This window comes from Manis javanica, chromosome 12 (genome assembly GCF_040802235.1).
Source record: "Manis javanica isolate MJ-LG chromosome 12, MJ_LKY, whole genome shotgun sequence".
NCBI classification, from domain to species: Eukaryota; Metazoa; Chordata; class Mammalia; order Pholidota; family Manidae; genus Manis; species Manis javanica.
In genome coordinates, this window is record NC_133167.1 from 20,190,942 (window position 1) to 20,218,236 (window position 27,295).

At 35.9% G+C, this 27,295-nt stretch overlaps 1 protein-coding gene across 1 annotated transcript in view; it reads left to right on the forward strand.

Annotated features, from left to right (window-relative positions):
- ABCA12 (ATP binding cassette subfamily A member 12) overlaps window positions 1–27,295 on the forward strand; it is a 189,205-nt gene that overhangs the window by 116,402 nt on the left and 45,508 nt on the right. Inside the window, exons 12-24 of the mRNA XM_073218139.1 lie at window positions 222–328; window positions 5,525–5,781; window positions 5,878–5,990; window positions 7,401–7,522; window positions 9,121–9,294; window positions 12,232–12,396; window positions 12,720–12,930; window positions 14,044–14,183; window positions 14,432–14,551; window positions 16,167–16,257; window positions 18,515–18,694; window positions 19,251–19,566; window positions 22,318–22,432. Of these exons, the coding sequence (XP_073074240.1) occupies window positions 222–328; window positions 5,525–5,781; window positions 5,878–5,990; window positions 7,401–7,522; window positions 9,121–9,294; window positions 12,232–12,396; window positions 12,720–12,930; window positions 14,044–14,183; window positions 14,432–14,551; window positions 16,167–16,257; window positions 18,515–18,694; window positions 19,251–19,566; window positions 22,318–22,432 (2,111 nt within the window). The remainder of the gene's footprint in view (window positions 1–221; window positions 329–5,524; window positions 5,782–5,877; window positions 5,991–7,400; window positions 7,523–9,120; window positions 9,295–12,231; window positions 12,397–12,719; window positions 12,931–14,043; window positions 14,184–14,431; window positions 14,552–16,166; window positions 16,258–18,514; window positions 18,695–19,250; window positions 19,567–22,317; window positions 22,433–27,295) is intronic.

Consider the following 27,295-nt stretch of genomic DNA (forward strand, 5'->3'; position numbering starts at 1 on the left):
GTCACTAAGCAGAGTATCTATGAATATTTTTAAAATAATGAACTCTGTAGTCTCCATGGTTCAAGGAAAGGTCAAATTTTCACTTGTCTTACATTTAGATAGAACTAGGATATTATCTTAGAAACCTCTTAGTAATAAATTAGGATAAAAGTGTCTTTCAAATGGACTTCCTAAATGACCTTGCAGTTCATATCAGGTAACTCTTCTCTCCTCCTTTACAGAAAATTTAAGACTCTTGCAGTCCACGATTTCATTTAAAAAATCTTTTCTTCAAAATGGTTCCTATGAGGATTACTTCCCTCCAGTTGCTGAAGTCCTGAAATCAAAAGTAAGCCATGAAAGAAAAATTAATAAAAAACTTTGACACGTCCTGTGATACTCTGGCAAGATATATTTTTAGCTTAAGTTTTAAGTCTGTATCTTCATAAATACTGGTCCAAGTTTGATTCTAGATGAATGCTAAAAAAAAGAGTAACAAAAGCATTCTGGTGCTATATAATGTATTTGTTTTTCATTAGTGGATTTCTCTGTAGGAAATAGCCCATAAGAGCCTAATTATAGAATGTATGTGCATAAAGGAATGGCTAGTAATGTAGCTATCTCATTAAGCGGCATTCTTAAAAAAAATTCATAATATGACTTCTAATTTGAGATGTCCTTAGTTTTTAATATTATAAAAAGTTGATTTCAAAAGCTGATGTTTGATATTTCACAGTGTACAAAAATCTCAGCAGTTGACTCATTTTTATTATCATCAGTAGCAGAAACTAATGCATGATAGTGAAGATATTGAAGGAAAGCAACAGAAAAAAAAAAACCCTGAAGTTTGAATTGGTTTATGTTTGTCTATTATTCTTTGTTTAGCTCATGCTTGTGGTATACAGGTTATCATGCAATTCACTTCATTTCTTAAATAACCCTATTAAAATGTAAAAGCAGTTTTCCTAATAACAACAGCAACTTAATTGAATTTATGTAGCCAGAGATAAAGTAAAATTAGAACTGTTTTTTTTTTAGGACAGCAAGATGATTTGTAATATAGTCAGCATGGTCTAATTAAGCAGACAGCCAAAACATATGTCCATGTATATTACAAATATGGTAGTTAGATTATGTACATTTTAGTCCTCGTCTTCTACATGAATCAGTTTCTAATGTACTTAATTTAACACTGTCTTAATTTATTTGTGTAAATGAGAAGGAATTTATGCATTCATTTGAAAAATATCTACTTATTTTTCGAGGACAAATTTAAATGTCACTTCTAAAATATTAGAGTGTTTCCTTTCTACCTGTTTCCCAGCAGAAATAATGACTTTGTGCACGTATATTTATCCATTCATTCATTCCCTCCATCATCTCTGCTTCCAAACACTAATCTCTGTTTACAAAACATAGTCTCTAATCCCAGAGTCATTATATCAATCCAATGGAGGAGAGGAAAAGCAGACCAATAATTATAATACAGTGAGAGATAAGTGTTGTGGCATGTGGATAGACAGGATTCTGTGTATGGAGGAGGGACGTCCCAGATTGCGGGGGCTGGAGGTGGAGAGAAGAAATTTAGTGGGGGAGATAATATTTACTCTGAGTCTTGCAGGCTGCGTAGGATTAGGTTGCAGACCTACATTCCAGACATAGACACCTGCATATGTAAGACGACGGAAGTGTGAAGCTGAACCGACAGATTTGGCTTACCTGGAGTCATGTGTCCAACTAGAGCAGACGGTGCCCATGAGAAAGGCTGTAGAGGGGCTGCAGAAGGATGGGGGCCCACATCCGGAAGGGCTTTTTGTGCTTAGTTAAGGACTTTGAATCTGATCAAAAGTTGTGAATTTGAAGAACGTGGAATTTGCATTTCACAAAGAGCTCGGTAGGAGAATTACAGAGGATATATTGGAAGCAAGCCAAGTAGGTGACTTTTGCAGTAACCTAAGAAAAATGTGTGGGTCTGAACTGTCAGCGGCAGAGAATGGGGGAAGGGACAGTTTCAAGAGATTGTAGGAGTCTGGGTTGATACAGCATAGCAGCCAGTGAGGTGTGAAGCATAAGATAGAGGAGTCTCTAATGACAGTGAGATTTCTGGCTTTTGGAGATTAATACTTAGCATTATAGTTTGGTATGTATGTATAATCTGTTTCCCTCATTAGAATGTAAACTCTGGTGAAATTATGCCTTCTGCATGCCTAAAGTCTCACATGCAGCATATAGTAGGAGCTTAAAACTTGACTCATGAATGTGTGAACAAAGGGTGGTAGAGTCCTGGTGATGTTACTGCATTCCTGGGCAATTACTGTAGTTCTCAACTTGCAAAGTAACCAGGCAGCATACAATACATTCTCAATCATTTACACCAGTGGAGTGGAGATAGGGCTAAGAATAGTTTAAAACAGCATCCACATTGTGAATATACTGCTCCCCTTGAGGGTTACATTATGGAAGAAGTTCTGGAAACCACAGAAGTGGAAATAAATTATAATCCTGTTCCTTGAGTAGAAAATCTATTGTCATTTATGGCAGGCATGGCTGCCATTTGCAACTGACAGAATCCAGTCCTCCCAAGTCTACAGTGAGCTCCATGAGAATCATCGCTGTCTGTCCCTTACTGTTCTATCCTCAGTGCCTGGCAGAGAGCCTGACACTTGGGAACTATACAGAACATATCATGGAAAGAATGAAGACAAACTCCTAGAATTTTACAAGAGACACTTTTACTTCCCTGTGTTGCCCTGTCTGGCAATGGGTATTTTGAATGTGAAAGTCAGTAAGGACCACCCACTCCAAAACTTAATTCATACATTTCTAAGAAGGTTTAGACCCTCCAAATGCTGAAAGTCTGTCATTCATGGGTGACTTTTCTCTCTGTTCCCACCCCTTTTGGCACTAACATCCTTTCTTCTTGAGCTTTTGTGTTTTCTTCCTTCATTGTCTATTTTCTCCCTTATTCTTAACAGTCTCTCTGGGGGGAGGATAACTTCCTGACTGGGGAACTACCATAAAGTAGATATTCCCCATATTAGGTAAAAATATGATTCGCACAGTATTTTTATTGTAACACTTTAAAATATTTAAGCAGTCCCCTTTCCCCTGCATTTAACTGCCAGGAAGCATTGCTGTTTTACTGTTTTTATGCCTATGGTATTTTGAGGTCTATACCATCCTATCACAATTCTGATTCAGATGCATTTGGGCACCACAGCCACTAGGGAATTCAGTCACAGCTGGACATGAAGTTAGTTGCGGGTCCTCGTTCACATTCAGACCTGAGCCCTTACTCATTCTGCAGACCAGGGTTATGAGAGAAGAGAGATGGCCCTAAACGAGGCTCTGACAAGCCTGCAATCTGGACTCAGCATATACCTTTGAAGAGAGAATTATAACTCCCTAAATTTATGTTGATTTCTAATGATCAGTGAAGCTTCTGAAGGTTAAATGTATGTATTGCTTCTAGAAAAAAATAGTAAATAATGACAAATATTACTGACCATCATGTTGTTCCTTGGTGAATGTGCCCCACAGAGCATTCTACATCACTGACCCTGATTTGAATTCTTATTTCAGAGAAACAATTCTACTGACGTAGCATGGCTAGGTTTCCAATTTCTCTTTCTGTGACTTTTATCAATCGAATATTGCACTATATGGACTTACATTGGTTTCTCATACATGTATGCCCAGTCTCTACTGAGTAAAAACTATTCAACTTTACTGCACCCTCAAAAGCTCAATTAAAGCAAATATACTGGGCTACCAGTATTTATCCTTTTATTTAAGAAGTCACCAAAATAAAAGTCACTTTTATTTTGTGGCAGGAAAGCTTGGCTCCATTCATTAGAAGCTTAATAATACCTAGTATTTGAAAAAAATCAAAGGAAGAAATAGAGTGGTTAGTTACTGCTGATTTAACAACTGAATCTTTACATAATGGAAAATTTCTCATTGCAACAAGATTAGTAAGCAGAATTTTGATATGAGACCATTTTAGATAGTTCAAAGCCAGAAGTCAATTAGAATATTAAATGCAGCAGAAACTAGACCGATGATATTTACTATCTAAGATGATGAGTGTTTAATATCTACTGCCTACATGCAGTTACTATACACTTCTCAAACACATTGCACCTTTTCCCCTTGACATATGGATAGAAATATTCCTAAACATTTGTCTATATCATAAAATACCTCATTTCTGTCAAACTGCAACTCTGATTGGAAACTGTGCTGCAGTGAATGATACATGTATTTGCTTCTTTAAATGTTGCTCCAAGTTATTTATTTTTCTTAAAATTATTATTGACACAGGACTTTTAAGCACTTACACAGAACAAAAGCACCTAGTTTCCTTCAATAAGAAAGAGGATGGAAGATAAGTTCACTAACATTGCAGATATTTCTGAAACACCAGCTGATTCCCCGTCCATATTTTAAATGCAGCCTTATTAAAACGCATATGACTTTCATCCTGAAGCTTAAAAAACACTTTTATTCTTGTCAATTAATTTTTTAAAGTTTTGGTAAAGTACACATAACATGAAATTTGCTACCTTAACCATTTTTAACTGTACAGTTTAGTCACATTAAATGCATCCCCAATGTCATGCGACCAGTCTCCCCAATTCTTTCAATCTTGCAAAACTGAAACCCTGTTACTAAGAATTTGACTACTCTAGTTACCTTGTACAAGTATAATCATCCAGTATTTGCCTTCTTCTGACTGGTTTATTTCACTTAGCACAGTGTCCTCACAGTTCATTTGTATTGTAGTGTCAGAATTTATTTCCTTTTTGAGGCTGAATAATATTCCATTGCATGTATGTAACATATTGTCTTTCTCCATTCATCTATCAATGGACACTTGGGTTGCTTCCACCTCTTGATTATTGTGAATAGAGCTGCACAAATACGTGTTTGAAACCCAGCTTTCAATACTTCTGGATATATATACAGAAGTGGAATTGCTGGAGCATAATCTATTTTTAATTTTTTGAGAAACTACCATACTGTTTTCCATAGTGACATTTTACACTCCCACCAGCATCAGTTTACATTCCCACCAGCAGTGCACAAGTGTTCTAACTTCTCTGTATTTTCCCAGTACTTATTATCTTCTGTTTTTTTTCACAATAGCCATCCTAATGGAAGAAAGCCCTTTTTGAAGTTCCAAACCAAACCTGCTTTGTCCTCAGCTCTGACATATGATTTATAATATGAACTAAAATATAAAATTAAGTATTTGTTATTTAAACAGTATGAACTTTATCTTTTTAACTTGTGAATCTATAAGATCTGAGCACAGCTAAAAATACAGGTCTATATAATACATGTTTTATAATATCCTTAAAGGAACAATAAACTCAAATGACAGGAAATAGTGCTTTGCGGTGAAACTGTCATAAATGCCAACTAACTAAACACATGCAAAATGTTTTTTTGAAATAAATCAATTTTGGTTGCTTACTATCAACTACTGAGTATTTAGGATAATGTACTTACCTATTTTCCACTCTTTCTCCTTTCCAAAAAGCTGTCTCAACTTCGAAACCTGACCAAACTTCTTTGTGAATCTGAAACTTTCAATTCAATTGAGAAAATGTGCCAGCTCTCTAACATGAACTTTGAGAACCTGTGTGAAGAGAGTGCGTTTCATGTGCAACTCCTTGAGGCAGCCGAGCTTGGCACTGAAATAGCAACCACCTTGCTGTATAGTGACAACATCATATCTAAAAAACTGAGTGATTTGCTGACTGGAGATCCAAGCAGAATTAATTTAAATATGGATCGGTAAGTTTTTTGCATTGTCTTCCTCCTTGGTGAAATCCCTTCTGAAATGATCATTGATATGGCTCGTTCAATGTCTTCCCGTCTGTTTTGTCCCAGGTTTCTAGAAAAGGCGTTGCAAATGAATTTTATGGAAAATATCACACGTTTAATGCCGATCATAGAAGCTGTGCTACATGTCAATAACAGTGAAGACACTTCTGAAAAACCAGGTGTTTCTCCATCCATATTTTAAATGCTGCCTTACTAGAATGCACGTGATTGTCTGCTGCAGTTTAAGAAAGTTTCTTTTGAAGTTCCCAATCATACTTACTTTGTATCTGCCCTTATATAGAGAAATCTGAACCTTTCAAATATACTTGTCTAAAATAAACACACAGAAAGCCAGCAGAGAATGAAATAGGGAATTGATTTCACAGCAGAAAGATCTTCAAAAACTTAACTAGTTAGATCATTCACCTTTTATTTCTCTGATATATTAAAGTGCCTTAGATAGTTGCAAGAGCTAGGATGAAATTTATTTAGTTCCGTTTGAATAATCTGATTTAATAAATAAAAAAGATGCTCTGCTGTCTATGGAAATCTCAGTTCAGAACCTCCTCTCAGTACTCTGAGCATGATGCACCCTTCAATATGTTTCTTCTTTGCATAATACCTCGATCCAGAAAAGAGAGGCATTCAGAATTTTGGACAGTAGGCAGCCATAAAATTGGAAGGACTCCAAGTCCGGAAGTATAGAAGGTATATTTGCATTAGGGATACTTCATAAAGAAATCAAAAGGCACTTGCAAAATGGAGATCACAATCTGCAAAAGAGAGTCAAAATATCATTTGCTGTGCGTTAAATGACCCAGATGTGAATAATTATAATCACTGTCCTCAGAGTTTGAAGTTAAACACATCCTATTTAAAAGTGAGGTAGTGATTGTGAAAACCCTTTATAAACTAGTGTGTACATGGTGTGTGTGAGGTCACAGGGAAGACAAATACGGACTCTGTGGCATCTTACTACACTGATGGACAGTGACTGCAATGGGGCATGGGTGGGACTCAATAAATAAGGGTGAATGTAGTAACCACATTGTTTTTCTTATGAAACCTTCATAAGAGTGTATATCAATGATAACTTAATAAAATAAGTAAGTAAATAAATAAACGTGTGCCAGGCGAAGTTAAAGAAAAATGTGCCATAGCATTATGTTATGGATTTAGCAAACCTTGTCCTAACTTAACAATAGTATATGATCCAAGGTTAAAAAGCATTTTGAATTTGTGTGATATTTTAAATAAAATGGGAAGATATATATTTAGTGCATTACGTGATCAAAGTCTGTGAGGAAACCATATTTTCTTTGCATTGTAGACATCGAAGGAAAATTTATAACCCAGAGCAATCTGTTACCTTGGGTTAATGATATCATAATAGGAGCAAGTCGAAATCAGATAGAAATAGATCCTGAAGACGCAAAGTTTGCCAAAGCAGAGAGACATCTGCTCCTGACACAAGGCATATATGTTGAATATATGTTTCAGTCTAGAAGGTTTCTCTGTGTTAGTATAACTAAAAAGAATTACACTGCAACCAACAAGGGCTTTTTTCTTTTTTTTCTTTTTTCTTGAAGGTCAGTTAATAGAAATGTTTAAAAATGTTGAAGAGCTGAAAGAGGAACTGAGAACAGCAGGAATGTCCAATAGGAGTATTGACAAGTTGCTGGCCACTCCTATCCCTGATGACAGGGCTGAGGTGAGGTGTGGTGTATCTGTCCTTCCATCCAGGTTTTCAGAGTTTCAACAGCATTTAGCATTTCTTAAGAACCTAAAGAAGACACTGAGGAGTTCATGCAAATGATAAAGTCAGAGGCTTATTTCTTAGTGAAGAGAGAAGAAAAATCCTGAAGCAAGAATGTTATCACTGCTTGTTCCTTTCTCTCCAGTTTCCCTTCTCCTTCCTCCTGTTTCTCTCGTCCTCTCCTTTTCCTTAACCCCTGGATGGTTTTCTTAAATAGGTGTAGCCATCAACAATCCTCCGTACTCATGATCACAATCACATTATCACATTCTGTTATGATGATATCAAAGTCATATTAAGGGAAAAAAACAGAGAGGCCATTTACAATTTGTTGAAGTTAAAATAAAATAAAAATGAATACGCATTTTTACTTTTTTAAAACTCCCAAGAAAAGACACAGTATATTAAATAAATAAGAGCAAGGAACTCTGGGTCTGTTTGTGGGACCATTTTTTGATGTGAAAATGAATAATGTCATTTCCTCATAGTCTGATAATAGGGTTTTCCACTTGAAATGTCTTATCTTTTTTATCCCTTTTCCAAGTTCATTGTCTGGAAGTGTCATAGAAATTTTCTAAAAGAGCTGCAGAGCTTAAGCCTCATCCATTCAAAATTTATGTGTGACGGAGTGTGTCATTTCAAAGTACACCCCAGATAGGCTTCAATGTTGGATTAAGTTTTTAAAAAGCCTTTAAGGCTGCCTTTGGAAAATGTTTATGTTCACTTGTGCCATGTTAATCGGTTGCCCCATACAAAAATTTAAACTGCTTTGTCTTCACTTTTTTTTTCCTCTTATTTTAGCAAATAATATTCATTCACCTTTTCCCTTTGATCTCACCTTTTGCTCATTTGATCCTAAGATCTAATTTCAGCAATCATATGTTTGGCTTCTGAAGAACAGGTTAATTGTAGGAAATAAAAATATATTAATGGAGAGCATGCTTTCTTATTACTTTCAAAAGGACAGAGGAAAGTTTCAGAAAGCTCGGATTTCACAAACTTTTTTTCTTTATTTCAGCTCGGTGGCAATAGAGATGTTATCTCCCTTCTCATATTCACACCTCACTTTTCACACAGCATTACCGGCCAGGATGGTTGAATCATACTATTGTGTGATTTTTTTCTTTGCCTTTCATCTCTGGATCACAGAGGTTATTGCACAAGATTTTAACTTTGAATGATTATAAAAATGAAATGCAATTTGAATAAACTAAGGACCATTTTAAAGAAAACAGGAGTCTTAAACCAGTATTTTTCCCAGACTTACTCCAAATCAATTTTCTTTCTTGATACCATCTCTCACCCAGTTGTTCAAGCAGGAAATCAGTCTCCTCTCTCATCTCTTGTAACCATCTTATTTCTTAAGCTTTCCAGTAAACTATGGACTATAGTTTTATTGTTAATAATTAGTGCTTTAAATAAAAAATTATTTGATTTTGAGGATAATTTGTTACTTTAAATACAGTCTAATGGTATAAGAAAAACCTCTCAAAATGGACAGATGGGTCTCAAAGGATTCACAGCTAAGGTATTTTTCTTCCTCCAATTTACAGATTATTTCTCATGTGTTCTGGTTGCATTCTTGTGACGCTAATATGACCTATCCCCAAATGGAAGATGCTCTGAAGGAATTCTGCAGCCTGCCTCTTCCAGAAAGATCCCGTCAGTCTTACCTCATGGGACTCACCCTTCTGCACTACTTAGATGTTTACAATTTCACATACAAGGCAAGTTGCTGTTGATGAAGTATTTTTATAGTCATAGTTTAGTATAAAAATGTTTGATTACACATGTATGCCCTCTGATACTATAAAGAATGAGAACCATTTATACAGCTCTTGGAATTACAGCTTTATTTTAGAGCTAAATGAGACCTTAGAGATCATATATTGCAAATTTGCACATTTTATAGGTGAGGAAATTAATATTAACTCTCAGTTTGTGTATCCAAGACCAGGTATTAAATTTAATATATACTATAATAAAGTATGAAATACAAATGTTACAATTTTTTTTACACTGAATAAGCATTAATATGGTAGGATAAAAAAGATTAGAACAAAGGTTTTTTTTTTAATAAAATAAAAATGTTTTTATTGGTGTTTACAAATGTTTGTGTGTGTTTCCTTATCAATTTAGAAAAAGGTTGCCATTACTTTTGCAAAACCAATGGTCATTGTCAGGGGCCAGAAAAGTTAATGCTGATTCCATCTTATTATACGTACATGCTTTATAAGTACTTGTTTAATAAAAAAAACTGAAGGAAAAAGTCAGCATAGGAAAATTAAACACCCATGTTTGTGCAAATATATACTAAGCCCAAAAATGTTTACATTATGCAAAACACTGAAAAAAAATGTTTTTCTCTTAAAAGTAAGAAAAACCAGTAGCAACATGGCTGACTTTTGCTGTTGAGACATTATAGCAGAGGGGATGAGATGTTTTAGGACTCGTTATAAGTGATCCTGTTCTGGGTTATCACTTTCCCACACCTATGTTTCTGCTATGGCCTCTTAACTGGCCTTCCTGCCTCCACACTTGGACCCCTGCCAACTTGCACCATCATCTTTAAGCAGCAAGAGTGATCCTTTTAAAACTTAAGTCACTTGCGTTACTCCTGTGCTTAACAACGTCCAGTGGCTCCTCATTTTATTCAAATAAACCCCCAAGTCTTATAGGGGCTCCATAACATGCACAACCCTCCCATCTCTAAAATCCCATTTACTGTTTGGTTACTCCTTGGGCCCATAGCTGCTGCATGGCACTGCTCCAGGAGGCACCCTTGATGTGATTTGGAGGGCAATTTGCCTTTTCCTAACATTGACCTTCTCAGTAAAGCCTACCCTGAGCAGCACTTGCAAACCTCTTTTACTTGATCTGTTTGTTTACTATTGCACTTTCAGAATACTATATTTTATTTAATGTTCATTGTTGTTGTTTATTTTCTATCTATCTCATTAGGATATAAGCTCCATAAAGGGCCTCTTTGTTCACTGAAACATTTCAAATGCCAAGAACAGTGCCTGGCCCATAAAAGAACTCAGCAAATACCCTTTAAGTAGTTGAATAGTTAGTTTACATAAACTGTAACTGAAATGCATATGAAGTAAAATTATTAATTTTGCTCACACAAAATTTTAGTCCTGATTTTATAATGCCTCTGAAGAAGAGATATCAAGCCTAGTATTTCTTGTTGAGTCCAGTAATTAACTATGTGCATTGTCTGACAAGCAGATCATTCCTAATTCTTTCAGTCATTTCAAGCAAAAATAATGAAAGTTTTCTCATCATTTATCAATTTATTTCACATCAGTGTAGGAATACCTAGAATTTTGGCAGAACTGGAAGAAAGATTTTGGTTTTGCTTTAGAAAAATCTGAGTACAGTTAGTAGCTGTGCTAGTGAGGAAGCTGTCTTCATGATGTCCCTCCAACTGAAACTCGTGTTCATAATGATGGTCTTTGATTTCCTTGGACACGCTAAGAGCCCTCCCTCCTCGCGGACCTCACACACCCTCCGCTTTCTACCTCTGACCTTCTCCTCTTTTCTTCTCTTAAGGTTTGGTGCCGCCTTAGAAAGACTTCCTTTGATTTCTTAGCCAAACTCTCCCTGCCTCCTCAGGTTCTCCAGCCTTTGGTTTGGTGACCAGTTTGGTATCTGTCCCTCTTATTAAACCAAGGCTCTCTGAGTAGAGGGATGGTGCCAATTTGTGCACTGCTTTATGCCCATCACCTCATCTAGTGCTGGGAACATAGCAGACACTCAGTTTGGTGAATAATGTTTGGTGAATAAATGAAAATACTTGAAAATTTTTAAGTAGTTTCAGTTCCCTCTTGCAGCGAAAAAGCATTGTACATTATGATTAAGGCTGATAAATCACATGAGCCATCTGACTGAGCTTTTCTGATTTTAAGGAGCACATTCTATGAATTTTGAGCAATAGTATACATGAAGAATTACGTAATTGACATTTGCCTCTCTGAACTTTAAAATCATTTATTTTTGACACCTTTATTGAGATATGATTTATATACTGTAGAATGCACTCATTTTAATTGCCCCATTCAGTGAATTTTAGTAACTATATAGAATTGTGCAACTATTACCACAGTCTAATTTTGTAACATTTCTGCCTACCCCAAAGAAACTCCATGTCCATATGCAATCACTTCTCATTCTGACCTGTCACCCAGGAAGCCTCTCATCTATTTTCTGTCTCTATAGTTTTGCATTTTTTAGATATTTTATCTAAATTAATCATACAGTATATAGTCTTAGTATCAGCTTTTTCATTTAGTGTAATATTTTTGAGTTTCTTACATGTTATAACATGTGTCTGTATTAATTTATTTTATACTCCAGTTTAAGGATATACATTTTATTTATCCATTCATTTGGATTGTTCCACTTTTTTAGTTCTTGTGAGAAATGCTGCCATGAACACTCATATGTAAATCTTTGGGTGGACATATAATATTTTCATTTCTCTTGGGTAAATACCTAGGAATGGAATTGCTGGGTTATATGGTAAATTGATGTTTAATGGTTTAATAAACTTCCAAAATGTATTCCAAAGTGGCTGCACCTTTTAAGATTCTCATCAACATGTGGGAGGATTCTGGCTTCTCCACATGATTCATTTATTTTTATTCTGTTCCCATTAGGTCTTTTTCCCTAGGAAAGATCAAAAGCCAGTAGAAAAGATGATAGAACTCTTCATAAGGCTAAAAGAGATTCTCAATCAGATGGCTTCCAGCACACATCCGCTGCTAGACAAAATGAGGTCCTTGAAACAAATGCATCTGCCCAGAAGTGTTCCATTTACACAGGTAGAAAAGTCACCCAGTAATGTTCCTGTTGGAAAATTCCTTTCATTATGTTAACTTGTATTTGGCCTTAGTTATAATACATTCAACTACAAATACAGTACATTGGAAAAAATCGCCTATAGGAAAACTTCTACTCTGGCAAAAGTTTTTGCCACTTAAATTGAAGTTTTAGCATTCTGCATTTCTATTTGGGATACATACTGTGAAGATATTATGGTAAATATAAGGATACTCTAAGCATTGTCAGATTTTCTTCTGTATTATTTTTTAGTCACATTTATAGCTCATAAAATGTTAATAAATCATGAATTTTTATCTCATAGGCAATATACAGAAACAACCGAATGAACACACCCCAAGGATCATTTAGTACCATCTCTCAGGCGTTGTGTTCCCAAGGAATCACCACTGAGTATCTAACTGCTTTGTTGCCCTCCTCTCAGAAGCAAAGAGGCAACACCACCAAGGATTTTTTGACTTCCAAACTGAGTAAAGAGCAAATTGCTTCAAAATACGGAATTCCCATACATACCAGTGAGTACTTCAAAATCAGCATAGCAATATCGTCCCCCAGCAACACTGTCTACTAGATCTTGGCCTTTTATAGTAAATGACCTACTAATTTTCTCCGATAATAAAAATAGAAAACAGTTGTACAGCACTTCCCACACATCAAGCATGTTATGTATATCAATCCATTCACTCTCCACAACGACCCTCTGAGGTGGGCACTACTATATCTCCATTTTAGTAAGGGGAAATGAGGCACAAAGAGACTAAGGAACCTGGCCATGGTCGCCCAACAGGAAGGACCAGAACTGGGAGCTGAATCCAGGTAGTCTGCCTCAAAGCCTAGCCCCTTAACCATGACACTTAAGAATCTGTCAGTCACAGCTACACCTGCCTTGCTGGTGTATAATACAAAAACGTGCCTCAAATCTCAGGTCAATACTTTTTCTTAACTTTCTAGAATTAGAAATCTTTATCACATATAGAAGAGTTCTGTGAATATAACAGAACTATAAATATTTAGTGGCACATTATTTAAGCTAGAGAGGTCCCAGAGAACATCTACATTATTGTCCCAACCTATGTGACAGCCAAGTAGTTTGAATCATCCCCCCAAAAACATATGGTTAGTGACACATCAAAGCCATTTACTTGACCTATAAAATTTGAGATGCAAAATACCATCAGCTGAGCTCTTCCAAATAATACATGGATGTTTAGTAGAGCAATTGGACTGACTCATTTATTCATATATTTATTCATTCAACAAACATTTATTGAACAGATAGTATGTATCTGATACTATCCTCATAGCAGAGTTGTGTATATTTTTTTAAATTAAGTACTGGTGTGGTGGAGCTGGTGGAAGAAATTTTGAAATGTAGTTTTCAATCTTTCTAACTCCTCTGGCAAAATTCCATCACTTATTGTGGGTTTGCTTATTGGGTTAAACTTTCACCCCTAAAAATGATTTGTGACTATGCTTTCTTACTTTGATACCAGATACTGCCCACATGTTAATAATAAAAGGAAGTATAAGGCATGTATTTTTGTCTGTATAATCTGTGTCAATTTACCATGAGGAAGTAGATTTTAAATACATATACTAAATGGTTTTATTACACTTTTTCCTTCCAGCACCATTTTGCTTCTCCCTTTATAAAGACATCATCGACATGCCTGCTGGGCCTATTATTTGGGCTTTCTTGAAACCTATGTTGTTGGGAAGGATTTTGTACACACCATACACCCCTGTCACAAAGGCAATAATGGAAAAGGTTTGATCATTATAATTCTGAGTTTCTATCTTAAGTATGGAGACGAATTTCCAATTTATTCTTGCTGATTCAGATTTCTTTTATCTTACCTACTATTACCTTGGCTTTCTGAAACTCTTAATAGCTCTCAACTTCTGCCCTATATATGTGTAAACAGTGTTGATCGGGTGGTAGCCCTTAAGAGACCTTTTTGAACTATAGGAAAAATACTCATGGACCACATCTGTTTTTGTTTTTTTGTCTTTCAGTCTAATGTAACTCTAAGGCAGTTGGCAGAATTAAGAGAAAAATGTCAAGAGTGGATGGATAAGTCACCACTTTTCATGAATTCCTTCCACCTGTTAAAACAAACAATTCCAATGCTCCAGGTAAGAGAAGGTTCTGTCATTCCCCTTTTGAGGAATTAATAATTCTTCAAGATTTAAATTCATTATGGGGATGGGAAAATGTAACTTATAATCCATATTCAACAGACTTAAATTGCCTCTCCTCCAGAGAGCAGGTCTGAGACAGGATAACAAATGTGACTCACAATCATAATCATCCTTACCTCTTGTAGTGTGGCTTCTCTGCCTGTAATACAGAGATAAGCCATCTTACAAGTCGATCTTAAGACACGGCTAGTGATATAAATTGTTTTACAATTTGCTTTGCTTATTAGTGATGCTCTGATTCTGATTTCCCATGATACACAAGTTAATTCCTAGTAGATAGTTAGATTTAAAAGGCTTGTGTTATCATGGTGTATAGCTGTGTGTTAGCTGTCAGTCCCCAATGCTGCCAGCTACTCTTAGACCCCTCAGCAGCTATGGATTAGTGAATTAATTCTAATATATATGTGCTCTATTAATACATATTATTCTTAATCATTTATCTCCATGATAACAAAACTGATGATACGGGTAAGGACCAAACAGTAAGTGGTACTGATTGTCCTCTAAATAGACAACCAACTTAAGCCTGATCACATAAAAAACTAGGCCATGAATTTACACATAAGTAAATAATTCTCTAATCAATTTGAATTTTCTCCCTTCAGCTTTCCCCTTCACCCCTATTAATTGTTTTTAAGGGAATTTAGCCCTAGTGTTATTATCTATTAACTGGGAATAATAATAATACTCACCTTGCTGTGTTTTGAAAACTAAGTAAGAAAATCAAGGTAAACTCTATTAGACAGTGCCTGGTACATACTGAGATCTCAATGAGTATTACCTAGTAGTATTTCTATAGTGGTAGAAGTTATGTCTCCCAATTTAACAGACAACTATAAAAGCCTTTATATTTGATTTTTTTTCATCTTCATTCTTTTTATTCTTCTTAGCCTTTCCATGGATATAGAGTAATTTAAAGTTTTATCCTCAGTTTATTTTTCCATGTTTACATATCTTTCATTTATTTCAATAGTAAATAATATTATAATAATTTACATCCCACTGTTCTGGTTAGTCACTCATCCCTGCTTTACAGAAAAGTAACTTGAAGCTGGGAAGGCTGAGTGCGTGCAGAAAGCTTCACAACTAGGAAAGAATAGAGCTAGGAAACAAATCAGTTGTGATGTCACATTCCATGAAGACACCACAGATTTCAAAAGTTGTTTTTGGTTGTTTAAGCTGAACAGAATTTGCCTGTGAACCACCAAAATTGTGTATAGTGTATGTTAAAAACAAATGTTGCAATTTGAAAAAAAGGACTGTTGAACTGAGTATAATTCCCTATTGTTGATAATTACGGTAGCATCTGGCCACTTCAGCATGCCAACCAATTTGTCTGCAGACAAGTAAAAGCCTAGACTTTCAAGTCATCCCCAGTCACATACCTTCTATTTCCTTCTCAAGGATTTGTAAGTGAGCCTTTGTAGGATGGGGCATTGGTAATGCCCAGTGGTGGTTACTTCATTTCACTGCAGGTGTTATTAGAGAGACAGTGATTAAACATGTTTTCTTCTTGTATTGAAACTGATTCCCTGCTGTTCTTTGTTAGAATACTCTGAGGAACCCTTTTGTGCAAGTTTTTATAAAATTCTCCGTGGGACTTGATGCTGTTGAACTATTGAAACAGATGGATGAACTTGGTGAGTCCACATTCACAAAACTTCCATTCACTAGTCATGTTGGCGATGTAAAAAACATTGCCCCATATGAGAACTTCATTACTTTTCTTCTGTATTTGGCTTCTATCTTGTTATTCTAAGAAAACTAAAATCCTGGATATTTGCAGCTTTCTACAATCATAGGTAGGTTGGTAGGTTGCTAGAAGAAAAGGAGACCTTTGTTTTTTGGGTGACTTGATGAAAAACCAAGTCCTTGGGACAAAGGGAGCGAAATGGTCTATTTCTGGCTACATTTAACATTTTATCTCCACTGGCCTCAATATAACTTTGACTAACCCAGACCTGGAAGAGGCACAGGGTTAGCAAAAGCAAAACAAAGGCAATGCAGGGACTCAGAAGAAAACAAACCTAAATCAGTATTCAAGGTTGGATCCTCCTCTCATGGTCATTTAAAAGGAACAGGCCGAAGAGGATCAAAGGAAGCTGTCTGAACTGATGTATTCCCTCTGCCGCATACCCACCTTCAACCTCAGGGATGCAAGACCTCTAATTCAGTCTGTGTGATTCACTGTTGCTATGCAACCCTGGGCATGAGGAAAGGATTGAGAGCGTCAGAATTTGGCAGCAGTGGAGCAGATGCCCCTCCTCCTCCTTGAGGCTGCTGGGACACAAATGACTGAGGCTGTTAACCCAGCGGGGAGAAATTCTGCCTACATTTGTATTGTGTGTGGTTGTATGCACTTTATGACAGTGGACTAAGTTTAGGAATGGCATTAATGGATTTATTTCTAAAATCTCTAAGTATAATTAAGTAACCATTTGATCAAAATATCAGGAATATACTATAGAGTTCTTATATAAATTTTATCATTCCTAACTTTAAATATAGCAAGTGAGTTTTAGAATTTAGAATAAGACTAAAATGAATTTTATAGCAGTAAGATGAGTTTATATCATTGTATAGGTAACTTAGTGTCTAAGAGGTTGTATATTTTGAATCTGGGGGGCACTGACCTCCATAGCTCTTCTTTGATTCTGTTTGCCAGCATTTCTGAAGAATCCTTGGGGTTGTGTTATTTCCAGTGCCAGTGGGAGGCCACCGTTCAACCACAGTTTTACCCCTCCCCACTAACATCTATATCAAGCCTATCATTTCACTTTAAATTCTAATGAGAAATACATTTAAGAACTTCCCCTCTTTGAGAAATTAAGTCTTATATTGGACTATGGAAGAGGCATGTTTGGGGTCTCTGAGGAGAGATTTATGCTATGCACAGTGTTTTTGGTACTCATAATGATCAAATCAGTGAAAATTTAATTGGCCAAGTGATTTATTAATTTGCAATTTCCTATTTACCCTTTGTTGAAGTTGATTTCCTTAAAAGGAATCATAAAATTGAAGAGCAATAAAATCCTCTTTGTTCCAGAGTAATTGCCTGAAATATAATCTTGGTCATTTTTCTAGATTAACACACATATTAAGAGAAATAACTCACAAAAGATTTAAAATTGAACAATATTAGAAAGTTGTAACTGTGTGGCATAGATTCTCACGGTCTCCTCAAAAACGATTCTGTAGCACAACTTACTGAATGATATACTTCATTTGTTCCACAAACGCTACGTAGGCTTTCCTTTAAGTCCTTACATTCACATTCTCTGAGCCAAGTAAGCATTTGTGCTTTTTTGAAAGTTTCATCTCTAGTTTACAATTTTCCTCCTAACTACATGTAGATAGACTTTAAAACAAATTATTCACCTTTAGTCACTGGTTAATTGAATTGTTGCAGAATATGCCTGTTTTCGAATGAAGATTTTCTTAATTTTCATCTTTAATTGATGTATAGTATATTGACAAACAGTTTTATTTTAGGTTCAGATGTACAACATAATGATGAGGCAATTGCATACATTAGGAAATGCTCACCATGATTAAGTATAGTTACCATCATACAGAGTTATTACAATATTATTGACTATATTCCTTATGCTGTATTTTCCAACAAGAATATATTTTCAAATTAGCCCATGTCATTCTTTGAACTGTATCTGTAACTAGCTCAACCTTCTTCTCAATGAATATTTACAAAACTAGACACATTTTCCTAGATGTATGGTACTAGCTGTTTCTAGAGTAAATTCTATAACTTCATATTATTTATGTAGTTTAATATATGTAGTTTAATGTTTAGTATTTACAAAAAAATCAGTATTTTGTCTCATTACTACTAAAAACAACATTATAATATGCTTTTTGTCTGTCTCTTTTCTTCCTTAGATATTCTAAGGCTTAAATTAGAGAACGGCATTGACCTCATAGATCATCTTAACGTGCTATCTTCCCTGACAGTAAATATTTCCTCCTGTATCTTATATGACCGTATCAAGGCAGCAAAAAACATAGATGAAATGGAAAGAGAGGCTAAAAGGCTCTACAGAAGGAACGAACTCTTTGGAAGTAAGTGATATTCTGCTAGACTTTGAGCTTCTCTTTGTACTAAAATTGGCCAAATTCTTCCATCACCTCTTTCCTCCAGAATCCAGAAAAGTAGTCTTGGTTGAAGGAGTGGGGGTCATATCCCCTCTGATGTCCTTAGAAATGAAAACCTTTCATGTAGGCCATGAACTATTTTGTCTGAAGAACCTTCAATATATGTGTAGTTTTGTTGGTATGGTTAAAATCAAGCCTGAAAAGGGTTACATAGTTACAGAGTGATGTGTAAGCTCATAATCAGTCACGGTTATTCATTTGTGTGTGTGTGTCTGTGTGTCTTTTTTAATTTCAGTAAGTGGCTTAGAGTGTTAAATTTAATCTGGCCTCTTAGTCTGTGATTATATTCTCAAACTCTTTGAATCTCTGAGGTGGTCACTTCCAATTAGCCATCTTTTCTGTAAATTAGGAGCTAAACTGACTGTCACATTACTAACTCAATTGCCCTAAGTGTACCCTCCAAACAATGAATAATGTCAACCATAAAATAACCTTTCCACTGTTGTTGCCATTTTATTTTTAGGTGTTATTTTTAAAGTTCCTTCTAATGGAAGCCAGAATGGAGGTTATGACTCTGAAAATGTCTCTCTTCCTCCCATCATAAAATATACCATCCGCATGAGTCTCAAGACCTCCCAGACCACGAGAAATATCAGAATGAAGATTTGGGCCCCAGGGCCTCACAATTCTCCATCACACAACCAGATCTATGGCAGAGCTTTTGTTTACTTACAAGATAGTATTGAAAGAGCGATCGTTGAACTGCAGACTGGGAGGAACTCCCAGGAAATAGCAGTCCAGGTCCAAGCAATTCCTTACCCCTGCTACATGAAAGACAAGTAAGTCTGTGCTGGTCCAGCCTTTTTTCATAGTCAGCCTTTTTTTGAGGATTCATTTCTATTTATTTATTTACATGTGTCAAGTGAAAGGGATAATGTTGACCAAACCTTTGTCAAATGCGTGTTTCCAGGAAAGGGTCCATGCCCTTGGGCACAGCTCCACTACAGCTGTTCATTACTGCTGAAAGGGTGATGGTGTTCTTGCCAGTGATCCATGTTTTCCATGTAACCCTCACCTTTCTGAGGACGTTGGCCCCTGAATTAGGAAAGTTGGACTCACGACTTGAGTGCTTTGCTGCATGATTTTGATGTGAAGCACTTTCTATTGGTCTTACCTGTCTCTAGGCAAATGAGGGGATTAAACAAGATGATCTTAAAAGCTCTTCCAGCTCTCAGATTTAATTAAAAATCTGTGAGGGCATGGTCAGTTTTAAGGAAAAAAATTTTGAGCAAACATATCATTGATCAATTCTCAAAGATAAATGTTGTGCTATCTGAAACTATTTTGTGTACCATTGGTCCACTTGCTAAGAATCTTTATTTAGAATGGCTTGCTAAGAGACCAAAAAAATGTAAAGATCATGCTTTCAGACCATTGAATTTGAATGGTCAAGAAATCTGCCAGTCGGGTAGCCTTGAAGGGCTTCTCCACTCTGACCAGAGGAAAAAAAAAATAAGTTTGGAGGGTGAACTTTTTCAAGTTCATCCTCCTACACAAAAGCTTGAGGCTGAATATTGCTCCAAAGAAATTGCACTTGCTATTCAGCCCTATTATTGCAGCTTATATGCAATTCAGATGGTTCTGAATTTTTTTTCTTTTTTTCTTTCAATTATGCTTCTGTCTCCTTGGGCTTCTTTAAGAACTACAAGGGTTATGAGGATATGTAACCGTTTGTGCAGCAGTGATACTGGGAGATAGGCCAGGATTTTGTCAGTGGGTTATCAAGGTTAGCTGTGTATTGTAGAGACCAGTCCGGACTTGCAGCCTGAACTGTGTGTGTGACCTGCAGTGGCTTGCATGAATAGTAAAGACTTGTGGGTTCAGTTCAATGAAAATTCTTATCTATTTTCCTGCTCACTTTTTTCACCTTGTAAATTTGGTACCTAGGATGGTGGGTACCCAGATGTTTCTTTTAAGATAAAAGTAACTGTATTCTTCATTCTTTATGGAAGTATCATCATATTGCCTTACATATACTTATAAATTCTTTGTTGCATACAAAGTTCTATCACATATTACTTTATTTTTTTTCCACCAGCAACCTCATTAGGTAAGTGGGAGGAAGTATTATCAACCGTACTTCCAGATGAAAAACTGACCTCCAGAAAGGTTATCTAACTGGTCCATGTTGTATTGCTGGTAGCTCACTGGTCCTTTGATTATGAGACCAACATTTTCTCCTTTATACTATACCAAATTCACAATCACTTGGAAGAAACATACAGGGGATTTGTTTTTAATGATGAGGGCCTTTGCCTGTTTTTAGAGACATAAACTGCATCAAGACTGGACCTAAATCAAAATAAAACTAATTCAACAAATATTCATTAAGTGCCTACCCCATGCCACACAGCTTCCCAGGAATCAAAAAAAATTGGATTTGGCCTCAAACCTAAGTCCTCCCCCACCAAAACACCCCTCCCATCTCTGGTGGTGATACCCTTCAGGTGATAATGAATGATGATGATGTCATATTCCATTAATGTTTGTGTTTTTCATGGGGACCTTGAAGATAATTCTGAAACCTTATAGAAGAAAAAGGAAATGGAACCTTTTTCTTGCGAAACCTTGGGACCTTTCTCAAGCGAAAGCTTCAGTGGAGCCTAAGATGTAAAACAGATCAATTTATAGTTCCTCTTACTGAAAATTACTCATTTGCTTTTAACCCATGGAAAGGTGGCTAATGTCAGAGCCACGGTTCTGCATGTGTGGTCCCTGGACCAGGAGTATGAGCATCACCTGGGACCCCAACCCAGATATAATAAATCAGAAGCTTATAGGTGGGGCTCAAAAACACATGCTTCAGTAAGCCTTTCAGGTAATTCAGATGCATGTTTGAATGTTGAGCGACACTGAATTTGAACTTTCCTGTCCATCATGGGCAAGCCACTCAGGAATATATTTGGTGCCTGATGAGGTCATCCAGTGACACAGTACAATAATAGAAAAGACATTTCTGTAGTGTTTATGAAACATCTTCCTGGAGCATTGAGGAATCCAAGTTCTTTGTTTGCATTTTAAATTGAATGCTTTGAGTTTTATTTTATTTTTTCTTGGAAAACTTAGCTTTAATAATAACTTTGAGCTTCCAAAGAGCAGATAAATATAGTAATTTGGACAACATAGATTTTAGCTAGATAAACCAATAATCATCTAATTTTAAATCTACCATTTAGATAAGAATTAGTTCAGACAGAAGGGTTCTGAGCCTTGCAATTATATCCATATAATAATCGTTTGCCTGGACAGGAACATACTCAAACATGCTGTAAACAATATGGCAATTTTATCTAATAATCCAGAGCTGTTTTTTACTCTTGCAATGCAACAGCAAAGAAAATCACAGACTACTCTTAAGTTAGCTTCATAAATAAATGGAGTAATGTTAATGACTATTTTCAATTTTAAAATAAGTATAATTTCATTGAAAGAGGAAATGTGTTCTTAGAATATTACAATCTGCAAGTTGTAAAATCCAGTGACATTCATTTTGGTCACTGGATTTTTGTTTTCTTTTTTTTTTTTTACAGCTTCCTAACCAGTGTCTCTTATTCTCTTCCAATTGTACTCATGGTTGCTTGGGTTGTATTTATAGCTGCATTTGTAAAAAAGCTTGTTTATGAGAAAGACCTCCGGCTTCATGAGGTATGTGGAGAATCTCTTCTTTTTATGAATAAGCTGTATCTGAATAAAATTAATTACTATGATTTTCATCATGCCTATATAAACTCAGAAAGCCTAACCCATACCTTTTGAAGTAGATTGAAAAATATGCATTGTAATGGCAGCTGATACAGCAATATTTTGTTTTCTCGAAAAGTTACATAGAAGTCATTTTATAAGTGGTTCTGAAAAATAAAATCGGATTAATTATAAATGATATTTGAGTCAATTTATGGTCCTAAGAGTAATTTTGCCCAAGAAGTAATCTATAGGGCTTAGATCTGGCAGGGGATGTTTAAATAATAACAGTAATAACTAATAAGGCAAGAAAATTGTTGACCTAAATGGTAACTAAGTAAGTCCAAATGAAGAAAGATAGATAGAAATAGACACAGAGATAAACACAGACAGAGACATACGGATTGTTTCAGAGGCAAATACTCTTGCTGGTACATCTTTTCTCCTTCAGTTCTTCTCTATCTCCCAATGATTTACAGAGAATAAGGCTTTCATATTATGTGTTGATTCAGTTAGTAATATAACGATGGAAGACAGGATCTGGGAGGTAAAGCATGATCTCCTCTTGAACATGTTCTTCATTATTATCCCCAAATCCAAAATATCTTACTTTTTAGAATTTATGTAAAAGCATTGTGGGATTTGGGGGTTGTACTGGAATAGATATATTCTTTTATCTGATCATCCTGTAGTGATTCCATTCTTACAACTTATTCATGGAGTAAAAAGAAAGAAACATTTCAAAACTGGGGCACAATAATTATTGCAAGACCCGGCTGACAATCTGAAATAACAAGGTTGTGATAATCTGTTGGTCCACTTGTACTTTTCAGACTTATATCCCAGGCAATTGATTATTTCTCCTTACAAGGTAAAAATTACTGCTTCATGTTTTTGTCAGCTCAGCATCAGGCTTCCAGGGTGGTCCTAGAGTTTAAATTTATACTTCTTACCTTTTCTATTTGAATTCTGGTTGATCCTCACAGCTGCATTTTTATATTTGTTAAAATTTGGTAAACCTCTCATCCACTGGTTTGAGCCCTGTTGTATTCAGGACTGTTGCAATGGTTTCTTAATTCCAATTTAGAAACTTGAACCCCTGCCCTGGACCATAATTGTAATTGCAAACTCCTACCTTATATTTCTCATTCAGGTGCCTGGTACTCAGAAGTAAAACTTCACCGATTAAAGGAAAACTTTGACATAGTAAACTGATAGAACTGAGTTCTTTTCTACTTTAATATAAATATCTACCTTAAAAATATAATTTGTGTGGATATATACATGATGCAGTCCGTGCATACAATGGCAGGTTCCTCAGCCTTAAAAAACAAGGAGACCCTGACCCATGGTTCCACATGAATGAACCCTGCGGCCATTACTAAGTGAATTGAGCCAGCCACAAAAAGAAAAATGCTGTATGAGTCCACTTATACGAGGCACCTAGAGTAGTCAAGTCCATAGGCACAGAAAGTGGAACTGCCCTCAGGGGCTGCAAGGTCAGGGGGGACTGGGGAGGTAGTGCTTTATGGAGACAGAGTTTCAGTTTTACAAGATGAGAAGGGCTCTGGAGGCAGATGGGGGTGCTGGCTGCTCAACAATGCGAATGTACTTAATACCAGTAAAGTGTGTACTTAAAATGGTTAAGATGGGAAATTTTATGTGTATTTTGCCACAATAAAAAAAACCCTACAAATACAAAAAATATATATATATATATATATATATAATTTGTGGTAGAAACACACAGTAAATAAAAGTAGATGTGTGTGTGTATAGATACATACATATGTATATATATTACTTGTGTATAATACAAATATATGCATATAAGTATATAAAATACACACAAGCTATATTGTTTTGTGCTTTAAGATGATGCCTCTGAATGCATCTATGGATATCACCAAAAAACATCAAAGCACTATGAGGAGTCCTTTCTCAGCTGAAGACACGAAAGACCTGTTTTTAGCAGTGAACCCATTTCTGTTGGGGAGCTTTGTGTCTTCAATATTCAGGCATGTACTTAAGAAATTTAACCACCTGATCTTGGGGGTCAAAGTCCAAGTGGATGATCACTGACCATGGAATCAGAGAATCAGCCTTTGAGTTTTCCAGTTCATATGCACTTGGGCCCAGTTCCCTAAGCCGAATGCTACCCTCTAGACATCATTTAGCACTGTGTTACAGAGGGCAACGCTCTTTCTGCCAGAACAGAGGAGGCATTCAATTAGCCATATTTTGTCAATTCTAAGATGATTAACTTTTTTTTCTTCACATTTGAAACTTTCTGAACTAGGGATGCATTTAATAGGGCATCATAATTTGTTTGGCAGCGGTTTTACTTTCTTGGTAGCAGGTAAAATAAGGGCACCTCTTAAAATCAGCAGCGTCCTTAAATTCAAATGAACACCATTTATGAGATGAATATTGATGGAAATGGAAGCAGGTGTGAAATGAGTCTATTCCCAATCCCTCCTACTCAGCTCAGCCCCCCTCTGCTGCTTACAGTCTTAGACTAACTTCCTCCTTCTTAATGACGAGACAGCTGAGCTCAGACAGTAACAGGTAACTTGCTGGAAACTATGGAGTTAGTTAATGGCCGATCAGGGTCTAGAATTCAAGTGTCTTGATTTCTAGTCAGTCCTTTTCCATATCATGACCTTCCCTCTCACAATCTTATTTTAGCTGCATAGACTCTTAAGGACTTCTGAAGATGATAGATAATCTTTGGGGTTACCAGAGACTCAAAATCACTTTTTAACACCATCTCTTTAATATTTACTAAGGTCTAAAACTGCCAACTCCCAGCTTCCTTCTTATTCCAGTTAAATCAAAAAGGTTTGAAAAAAAAAAACAAACACCTTTTTCTTCTGTAATTGTTCTTGAATCTGGAAAAGAAAACCCAGTTAGCTGCTGTTTCATTTAAGCTATTAATCCTTGACCTTGTTATGGCATGACTCCAATTAATTTCTTTAAGTTCTTAAAGAAATTAGGATAAATAATGCACAATAAGTTTATAGATGAAATTAAGCCTGTAGTTTAAGAAAATGCTATTTTGAAGTGCCTCTCAATTGGATTTTGGTCTGCATTCTCTGCTTTTAAAAATTAAAATAACAAAGCTTTATGAAAACTGACTTTATAGCAGAGAAGAACACTTTTCATGTTATTTTATTGGTTTATGGGTTAGTTTCATCTATTTAATCTAATGTAAGATATTAATGGGGATTTCAATGCTTGTATTCAGTTGGAGACAAAATTTTAGAGTTGTTCTCTTTCAGTTCAAACAGGTAACCTGAAATATCTGTGATCTACAGCAATGTTACCAAGAATTAAGCAAAGGTTTTTAGTTCTTTGGTGCTTCACTTTAGACAGTTTTTGTGCCTTCTTGATATCCACTATCCATCCCACTAGTGGCAATTTGAAACATTCCAAGTAATGATCACAACATCCTTTATATCTTACTAAAAAAAATATTTATATACTGTTAAGAAAAATTTTAAACTGAAGTAGAAATGTTATTACTCCTTATAAATTAGTGGTTGGCATTCTTGTTAAGTTGAATGAAGACATTTCTGTCAAGTAAATAAATGAATATTTATGATTTCTTTTCCTGACAGCATTAATATCAGTTGCTGTGCATAAGCTTTTCTTGAATGTGGCAACACGTTTATCCAAGATCTTACAGAATCTCTTTCTTTTCATTATTTTCTGCCATAAACTGGGACAGACTTTGACCACTGTGCAGAGGGTTATCACACATTGATGATCTGCTCTCACAGGTTTGGGAGGCTTGAGACATGTGACTGATTACTGAGGTGTCACCTGACACCTGTCACTCTGGAGAGGAGCTAACAACATCCAGGAAAGTACAGCCAGCCATTCTCTGTGGGCCACCTTCCATCAGCAAGGTTGCTTTTGTTTGTTATAATGAGGTTGACAGTGAATCTGGACTTACGGGTGACTTACATGCTCTCACTGCTCTTTTTCTTTATGAATAACAGCTGTTCTCACAGCATGAAATACTGAAATTTCATGCTAGAATATTAAGTAGTGAATACTTTTGGAAACCCCCAACTTGTTTCAATACCATTCAAAACCAATGATCAGTCTCCAACTTTCACCAACTCTTGGGAATAGGTATCTCATCTTAAGTCTTGAAAATTTCAAAAATACAATGATAAACAGCTTCAATATGGGTCTTCAGGTTTGCCAAATTGCCTTTTAACAAGGCTGTGGATGGAGAATTTTCTAGATATATGAGAATGTTTTATACTGCAGCTATCAATTGTCAGGAAAGGGAAACATGTTTATACACATAAAGTCAACTTCATTTCATGTCCTTGATAGTGTCCTAGGAACTTTATATCCACCTTGTGAAATATATTGACACTGTCTCCTGTGGATATATATTGCTACTGGGAGGGAAGTATATTAGGTGGTGTATGTCAGCTTTGGAGTATACCTTACCATTAAATTATATTGAAATAGGCATAAACTCAGCCAAAACCTCAAAATACAAATAGCAGGAAAGGCAAATAAAAAGAGTGAACATATGATCATACTTGAATAGGTGAATATCTCTGAAATGCCATCATCAAACATGACCCAGTAATTTTCTCAGGTGGATTGAGGTACAGGGAAAGCTGCAATAAGATCTGTGAGGTCTTTTTCACACCAAAGTGTAATTTTGTTTTCAGTGATAGATATCTGGCAATCGGAGGAAACCTTCCAGAGTGAATCTTTGCCCTGTGCTGATTTCGTTCACTTTGACCCACACTTCCATTCCTCTGGAAACACAGGTTGAGTCTTTACTGAAAAGGGTGA